The sequence below is a fragment of the Glycine max genome, chromosome 17 (assembly GCF_000004515.6).
Source record: "Glycine max cultivar Williams 82 chromosome 17, Glycine_max_v4.0, whole genome shotgun sequence".
Lineage (NCBI taxonomy): Eukaryota > Viridiplantae > Streptophyta > Magnoliopsida > Fabales > Fabaceae > Glycine > Glycine max.
In genome coordinates, this window is record NC_038253.2 from 12875000 (window position 1) to 12883561 (window position 8562).

General features: G+C 40.0%; 2 protein-coding genes across 3 annotated transcripts; one reads left to right on the forward strand and one right to left on the reverse strand.

Moving 5' to 3' along the window:
- The first annotated feature begins 612 nt into the window (after window positions 1-612).
- On the forward strand, window positions 613-5428 carry LOC100779143 (protein phosphatase 2C 29). The gene is made up of 4 exons (XM_003550894.5): window positions 613-2391; window positions 2605-2718; window positions 3492-3756; window positions 4726-5428. Exons 1-4 carry the CDS (start codon window positions 790-792, stop codon window positions 4848-4850), a joined length of 2106 nt encoding a protein of 701 aa, XP_003550942.1. The 5' UTR covers window positions 613-789; the 3' UTR covers window positions 4851-5428.
- A 761-nt stretch (window positions 5429-6189) lies between these two features.
- Window positions 6190-8562, reverse strand: LOC100796315 (pentatricopeptide repeat-containing protein At5g46580, chloroplastic). 2 transcript variants are annotated; one of them, XM_006600829.4, is made up of 2 exons: window positions 7750-8562; window positions 6190-7572 (listed from the first exon to the last, which is right to left on the reverse strand). In XM_006600829.4, exons 1-2 carry the CDS (start codon window positions 8524-8526, stop codon window positions 6382-6384), a joined length of 1968 nt encoding a protein of 655 aa, XP_006600892.1. In that variant the 5' UTR covers window positions 8527-8562; the 3' UTR covers window positions 6190-6381. The 2 variants fall into 2 exon arrangements, with proteins under 2 accessions (XP_006600892.1, XP_003549976.1); XM_003549928.5 differs by having other exon boundaries at window positions 6190-8562.

Here is an 8562-nt window from a genome sequence, read left to right on the forward strand (position 1 = left end):
GACTTTAAAAACACTGAACTCAATATTACTGTTGTTATTAATGTAGTAAGAGTTATTAACTTGTTGGTATTAATTAAAAATGAATGAATGGATTGAGAAAGGGCAAAGGTTGGTTGAGCTGGAATCCTACGTGTGAGGGGCAGGTTGTATAATAAGCCCACAGCAAAATTTCCAGACGTAACCGTCAAATTCATATCAGACCCCAACAGCTTCAGACGCAAACAGAAAAAAAAAAAAACATTTGGAAAAGCCACACAAAGGACAAAACATTCATTACCAATTTTTCAACTCATATAAAACCTTTTCCCCTCCTCAACTCAAAAAGCAAAAAAAATATAAAAAAAATTATAATTATAATAATTACAAAATACATAAAAAAATCAGTTATCATGCCAAAGGATTATAGCAGTGGTATGAAATCTCAACTATCAATTGAATGAAAAAATTTATATTCAATTCTTATTATATGAAAAATTTTCTTATTAGGAACGATTACGAATAAATGAAATTAGTCGCTAACTTGGTAAACCAAAGAAAGTTGGTGATTTCTGAAAAGACTAGGAAAGAAAAAAAGAAGCCAGGTCTCATTTTTATTTTGGTCTTTTTCTTCAATGTCCCCTGGTTCCACCTGCTCATTTTTTAGTTTTGTTTTGTTTCCCTCTTTCACTCCCTCTCTTTCTTTTTAGTATTTATTTGTTGTTGTTGTTGTTGTCCCTCTCCCTAGGATTGGGGGCTGCTGCGAGAGAAAAAAAAAAGAAGAAACAGTTTGAAGTCAAATGCTAGCTAGATATGGGAAGTGGAGTTTCAACCCTCTGTTGGTGCTCTCGGATCAACGAACCCGACGTTATTTTCACCGCCACCGACCCATTGGACGAAACCCTAGGCCACTCCTTCTGCTACGTCAGATCCTCCGCGCGCTTCCTTTCTCCCACTCGCTTTCTCAGTCCTTCCACTTCCCTCCGTTTCTCTCCGACTCACGAGCCCCGAACCCGACCCGAATTCCACGAAACCGGTTTTAAGGCCATTTCCGGAGCCTCCGTTAGCGCCAACAGCTCCCTTCCGGCAACAGTCATTCGCTTAGATGAAGAAGTGAATGGAGTTTCCTCCAGGGGTAATATCATAAATGGCTTCGAGAGCACGGCGTCGTTTTCCGCCCTCCCGCTCCAGCCCGTTCCCCGAGGCGGCGAGCCTTTCGAGGTCAGCGGCTTCTTCCTCTCTGGTCCTATTGAATCCAACGCCGTCTCCGGTCCTCTCCCCGCCGCCGCCGACTTCGTCGGCGGCGGCGAGATTCCTTTCTCGGCGCCTCTGGCCGGACTTTACGGTAAGAAGAACAGGAAGAAGAAGATGATTTCGGGGTTCCGGAAGGCGTTCAACCGGAACGCGCCGGAGAAGAAGCGGCCGTGGGTGGTGCCGGTGCTGAACTTCGCCGGAAGAAAAGAAAGCGAGGGGAAGCCGCCGCCGCTGCCGGAAGAAAAGAGCAATGTTCAGTGGGCGTTGGGGAAGGCCGGTGAGGATCGAGTCCACGTGGTGGTGTCGGAGGAGCAGGGATGGTTGTTCGTCGGGATTTACGACGGTTTCAACGGCGGCGACGCGCCGGAGTTTCTGATGGGGAACCTCTACCGCGCCGTTCATAACGAGCTTCAGGGTTTGTTTTGGGAACTCGAAGAAGAACAACAAGAACAAGAACAACAACAACCGTTACCGCAAGAGAGCAATCCCGTGGTGGAAGGAACGGAGAGTAAACGGCGTAAGCTGTGGGAGCTTCTTGCCGAGGACGGACTCGACCTTTCCGGTTCGGATAGGTTCGCATTTTCCGTCGACGATGCGCTGAGTGTTAACAATGCCAATGCTGGTAGTGCTGTGAGTAGAAGGTGGTTGTTGCTATCGAAGCTGAAGCACGGGTTGAGGAAGCAGAAGGAGGGTGGAGGGAGAGGGTGGAATCTGGGGAATGAAGAGAAAGAGAAGGAGAAGGAGAATCAAGAGAAGCATTGTGGGAGGAAGAGAAGAGTGGGACCAGTAGATCATGGACTGGTTTTGAGTGCCTTGTCTCGGGCGCTTGAGTTCACTGAGCTTGCTTATTTGGACATGACAGATAAGCTTCTGGACACGAATCCGGAGCTTGCTTTGATGGGTTCGTGTTTGTTGGTTGCTTTGATGAGGGATGAGGATGTGTATCTGATGAATGTTGGAGATAGTCGGGCTATTGTTGCACACTATGAACAGAAAGAGGTTGATTCATGTGTTGAATTGGGAAGCAAGGGAGGTGTTGAGTCCGGAGGTGCCGAGAGCATAGTTGAGGAGCCCCTGGGTTTGGGTCAAATTGGGAGTGCTCAGCAACAGAGGTTGGTGGCATTGCAGCTGTCAACTGATCACAGCACCAACATTGAAGAAGTAAGTTTAATTTTGGATTAGTTCACTTTTTTGGTGAAATGAATTTGTATCTAGTTTCTACTCTCATTTGGATGTTTTATAGAAGTTTTAGATTTGGTAACATGCGGTATTAAGTAATAATGATGTTTTCAAGAGGTTAGATTACTGACTTCATGATTATTTGTTGTAATATGATTGTGAGTTGTCTAAAAAGTGGAGCTTATTGTCGTGCAGGAAGTCATCAGGATTAAAAACGAGCATCCTGATGATGCCCAGTGTATACTCAATGATAGAGTTAAAGGTCGCCTTAAGGTCACCAGAGCATTTGGGGCTGGATTTTTGAAACAGGTATTTTTTAAAATACTGTTTTATTAATACAATGTTTTAATTGTGCTTTTGAATCGTTTTCTACTTCCATCACAGAGAGAAGAATATGCTGCCTTTTATAGTTCATGCATCTTGGAATCATATTTCACATTGATTCTTTGTTTAATACAAATGAAGATTTATCGTTCATCATGCTTAGTGGCATCCTTTGTCTAGGCAAAAGAGTGTGTTTGCATGCTTAGGAAGTGTATCAGGTGAGAGCATGTTCTTATGAGAGGAGCTAATATTTACCATACAACTATAAATAGATGATCAAGATTAGGTTAGATAATCTATAGTGTGTCTGCAACACTTTTATGAACTGTAAAGCTACAGTGTCCAACCGTCTATAGTGTGTTGGGAATTTACTTTTTAGGAGAGTTGATCATTTTCTTTTTCTCTCTAAACCTCTCTAAGCTAAGGAAGCTACAAAAAATAAAAGGGATTATTTTTCTAAAACAATCTAATCCCAACACTCAATTAGACTTATGTCTTGCAATATACTCCTAATTAGTAATAAAGCCAATTTGTTAGGAGAACATGCTAACATTGCTTTTTATTATTGCATTAAAAATAATTTGTTTGCTATCAAACTCACATTTTTTTTTCTTATGGTACTCCTGCAAGTGCTGATGCTCATCTACATGCAAAATTTGAAGCCTGATTGGTTTATCTTGTTTAGGGCTGCATATTTTTCTCAAATTTTTTACATAAATGCATTCTGACATGGTTGTATGAACTGATTTTTTCCATAGCCGAAGTGGAATGATGCAGTACTAGAGATGTTTCGTAATGAATATATTGGCACTGCTCCATATATATCCTGCTCTCCTTCACTACGTCACCATAGATTATGCCAGAGAGATCAGTTCCTGATCCTCTCATCTGATGGTTTATATCAATATCTAAGCAATGAAGAAGTGGTTTCTCATGTTGAGAGCTTCATGGAAAAATTTCCAGAAGGGGATCCAGCCCAACATTTAATAGAAGAGCTGCTCCTCCATGCAGCTAAGAAGGCTGGTAAATGAATCTTCTGATCGTGTGTATCTTTCTTGTTTTGCAGTCTTGTTAGACATGTGCAATTTGTTGCGTGATACAAGTGGAGAGAATATAAATTAGTAATTATTTTCATATGTGAATTAAAAGCTTTTTGTCTTGTCCTGTATGCCCGGCTAAATTTTAATTATTTAAACTTTTGGTTGGTTGTTTATGCACGAACCCATGTCTATCTCTACTTTGAAGACACATTTTAACTGTATGATAAATTTTAAGTAAAACATCACATCTTGCGGAGTATATTTTGAAGGATTTGATGTTGAGAGTTATGTAATTATTAATTATTACCTGTTGTTCTCAAGCTTTTCTACTAAAATGTTATGTGCCTCAGAGATATGTGTTGTCTTTTAGTTGGAGATTGTCTATATTATGTTTATATTTCCTTTCTCTGGAGCATCTTGATTACGGCTTTAATAGTTTGTAGCTTTTGCACAACATCTACTACGTCATTTTCCTTCTTTAGAAAGGTGACAGCTCCTCATAGTCATATATTTTACTTTAATTTAAATCCCATCACTTCCGTGGACTTCTAAATTATTACCTCAATCTGAGTTTTATAAATTCAATTTCTGAAAGGACTATTTATTCAATTTTTCATTCTCCTTTATATATCTGCTTATCATATGATTCCAGAGTTAGGCTGAAGTAACAGCTTTAAATTCAGGAGGGTTGCTGTCTGTCTGCTTTTTCGTATGGGCTTGTTAGATTTTTGTATTGAGATAAAACTTATTTTTGAAATGCTTGATGCTAGTAGGGGTGTTTTTCACTTTTCAACTTGCCTGAGGTTGGGGATAATGTAAAAACAAGAAAATAATTGCCACACGGGTTATGCTGATTTCGTTTCTAGTAGATTTTTTTGGCTTGTCAAATGTCAACTATTATGTTTATATAACACGCATTTAGAGTGGTGATGTTTGAATCGAATTGTGGCAGGAATGGATTTTCATGAATTGCTAGATATCCCACAAGGAGATCGGAGGAAGTATCACGATGATGTTACTGTCATGGTGATATCACTTGAAGGGAGAATCTGGAAATCATCAGGGAAGTATCCATGAGACAATGAGACCTTCAACTTGATGTTGGCTCTATATACATGTGATAACTTTTTGGCACCCAAGTGTGCCATGAAGCCAGTGCCAAAGTTTCAAAGCCGATCCATTTTTCATGGATCTGGGTGTGTTGTTCCTGATCTTACAACATTAAAAATGATCAACTGAGGAATCTAAGATTTTACTGGCAAAAGGCTACTGCTATAGCTCTATCCAGAGTTAAAGAAAGCTAAATGCAATTTGGTATGAGCTAAGACAGGCATTGCAGATGGGCCTTTGGGAATTCTGTTGAGGAGTTAAAAAAGAAAAGGAAAAAGTAAAGCCTCTGTTTCTTTTTCCATTCGCAGCTCTATTCCCTCTTCCCCTTTTTTTGCAGCTAGAGATGAAAAATGATAGAAATTTTGCATAGCCAAGACCCTATCTGTTTATTTTCGTTTTTTCTTTCTTTCTTTCTTTCTTTCTTTTTTCTCTGGCTCAGCCAACAAAACATGGGTGTATATGGGTGGGGATACAATTGAATTGATTGAACTTGACCAGTTCTTAGTCAGAAATGACGATCTGTAATGGAGAGTGGATTTCCACCATTGCGTATTAAAATGATTATTCTGAATTGATTTCTTAACCCAGACGAGCGCATTGCATGTAATTACACAATGCAGAATGAAAACGGCCCTTAGGAAATTAATCATGTTGAGTTCAAACATTAATTGTTAACTAGTGTATAGTAGATAAATTGTAGAATATAAATGTTAATATAATTAAAATTTATAATAAAGATTTTTGAATATAAATTATATTATGACTAAAAAATTAAAAATATAAATTATATTTTAATTTTACAACGAATAATTTAAATTGTAATATAAAATTATTTATAACCATTCACATTTTTAAAAAAATATTAAAATTCAATTTTGAGAGGTATATAAAACATGCCAGAATGAAAGAATTAAGTGGAAAATCAAATATATATGAATAAAGATAAAGAGAGTAATTTTAAATAATTGAGAATTTTTTACTGGTTGCAAGGGTAGTATGTGGAAATACACATTTAAAAGAGAAGAAAAAAAAACTAAAAATGTGTAATTAAGAGAATTGGAAAAATGAAAGCCTTACTACCAAAACTATATATTCTAATTATAATATCATTCAATTTTCTTCTATTTTAGTTTGAGTTAGTCATTGTTTTTCTGTTCACCGGGATGTATATGCAGTGTTTCAATTTCTAGCATTTATTAGTATTAGCCTATTAGGTATGCAATTTAGCAGGGGAGATGGGACTCAAACAATTTGCATAACAATTGATCAGCCTTTTTTCCCCAAACTTGAAGGTGGGAGACAAAAATGAAGAGACAGAGAAAAAAAGAATAGTAAATTTCAGGATGTGTTTACACTCTTAAGAAATAAGGGAAGATTATACATCCCATTTCTGGCTTCAACACTTCACATCTTGACATTTCAAGTGATAAATAGAGTTGCAAGCATCATTAGCCATAACGTACAAGGTGAATGCCACTTAAGCCTTTTCTACCATCATCTATGTAGCAGTAGCAGCTGCAGTAGACTTTGATTGCACCCAAGAGACTAAATCCTCTCTACTTGCAATAAAACAGCCAATTTTTTCCTCACTCTGCTTAAATGGAGCAGCTAGTTTCCTCAAATGAGAGGCAAAAGAAATGTTGAGTCCTTGGGCAAACTTATGAGCACCAGTACCAGTTTGGGCTAGGAATAGCTCAGGCAGTGTCTCCTCCCGCTTAACGATTTTGGTGAGTGTCCACATCCACTCTTCCAGCGCAGTTAGAGCTGCACCAACCGATAATGACCGAACGTCTAAACACCATTCATTGTCAGTTTTGTTGTGTAAACCTGGGTATAATCCATATAAGGTTCCCAAGTAGAGTAGCTCATGGGCTCTCTCTCGAAGATCTTTGTTTCTACATATGTCAATCAAACAGTTACAGAAGGGTCTTCTCACTTCAACAGCTGCATTGCTCATGATACCCTTGAACTCTTCCTTGACACTCTCAAAACTGGATTTTTCATCTTCAATCAAATGAATAAAGGCAACCAATTTCGGGTTTGCTCGCTGCAAACAAGCGAGGACTTTTTCCTCATCGTTGCTACCCTGAGACAGAGACACAACAGATAGCAAGCAACCACACAGCCTATCATCTGGCTTAATTCCTCTCTCAACTGAAATGCCAAAAACTCTCACCAAATCATCAAACTCCGTAGCCCTTCCCAAGCACTGAATCAAACAGGTAAACCCCATCACGTTGAGTTCAACGCCCGACTTACACATCTCGTTGAACAATTTCATCGCCTTATCAACATCTCCCTGACTCCCATATATGTTGAGCATCGCCGTGTAACTCCAACTGTCCGGCTTGCAATGCGCAGACTGCTTCATGTCCCTGAACAAAGTCTCGGCTTCCTCCACCAGTCCAACATCGGCACACATATTCAACAAAGTATTATACAAGATAAAATCCATTGGCCAGCCGTTCTCCTTCATCCGTTGCCACAACTCCAATGCGTCTCGCGACCACCTCGCCTTGCCGTATATCTTAATAACCGCCGTCAGGGTCTTCTCGTTTGGCACAATTCCCAACTCAATCATTTCCTCAAACAACCCCCTGGCGAACACCGGCTTCCCGGCCTTTCCCATTGCCTCCAACAAGGTGTTGTACACAACCAAATTAGGCTGCACCCCAACAGACTCCATTTCCTGAAACACATACCTAATGCCATCATAGTCCCCAGCCTCCCCAAACATCTTCCCCAATACAGAGAAAGTAATAGGGTCAGGCTTCCACCCAGTAGCCCTACCTCTCTCATACAAACTAATCACTTCCTCAACCTTGCCTAACCTAGCATAAACATCTAGAATAGCAGAGTAAGTTACCTCATCAGGCATCAAACTGGTCTTGTACATCCTCTCAAACCAGTGCACTGCTTTGTCATAGAGGTTGCACTTCTTGGCACAGGAAATGATGGTGGAGTAAGTGATGTTGTCAAGTGGAACCCCATTATCAATCATCTGGTGTGCAAGCTCTTCTATCAGCCCAAACTGCTTCCCAAACCTCAGAGACTTCATTGTGACATTGTAGAATATGGTTTCCATGGGAAGCAAGTTCTGGGTCCTGATCCAGTTCAGAAAAAGATTGGTCTTTTGCCATGGCTTCAACGTGTTGAGTATCAGCAACGCGTTTTCTCTTGAAATTGGGCGCGGAATCTCCTCCAAACAAGCCAAGAATGCGTCTTCAGAGGAACCAGACTCGTTCAGTTTCTGAGCAAAGCGTTTCAAATCTCTCAATTGCGGACTATAAGAGTAAGTGGCACGTTTTTGTCTCTCAGAGGATAACACAGAGCGTTTTGCTTTGGTGGGGTTGACCCATGTGGATTTTGGCTTAGATAACGCATAGGATTGGTCTCTTGTGGCGGAAGATAGGGTTTTGTTGGCAAGGGGTGCGAGTTGGTCGGATAGGGAAGTGTTTTTCTTCTTGTTGTTGTTGTCTGAAGTTGGTGTTGGAGGAGCTTCTGGAGTGGAATTTGAAGTAGCACAGTGTATGAAGAATTTTCTATTGGTTTTTTGCCTGCAAGGGGTGGTGGTGATGCTAAATCTTGTTCTTTTGGTGTCTGTGAAATACACATCCACAACGGTAGACAGTGGAGTAGCCATTGGAGTGAGGTTTGGAAAGTAACCAGTTCCAAGATA

Bases quoted from the DNA above. Each gene is read 5' to 3' on its own strand.
- LOC100779143 (XM_003550894.5), top strand. From the start codon at position 790: ATGGGAAGTGGAGTTTCAACCCTCTGTTGGTGCTCTCGGATCAACGAA. The intron at 2,719-3,491 runs GTATTTTTTAAA...TTTTTTCCATAG, and splicing joins GGGCTGGATTTTTGAAACAG to CCGAAGTGGAATGATGCAGT. The intron at 3,757-4,725 runs GTAAATGAATCT...GAATTGTGGCAG, and splicing joins CCATGCAGCTAAGAAGGCTG to GAATGGATTTTCATGAATTG.
- LOC100796315 (XM_003549928.5), bottom strand. From the start codon at position 8,526: ATGGCTACTCCACTGTCTACCGTTGTGGATGTGTATTTCACAGACACC.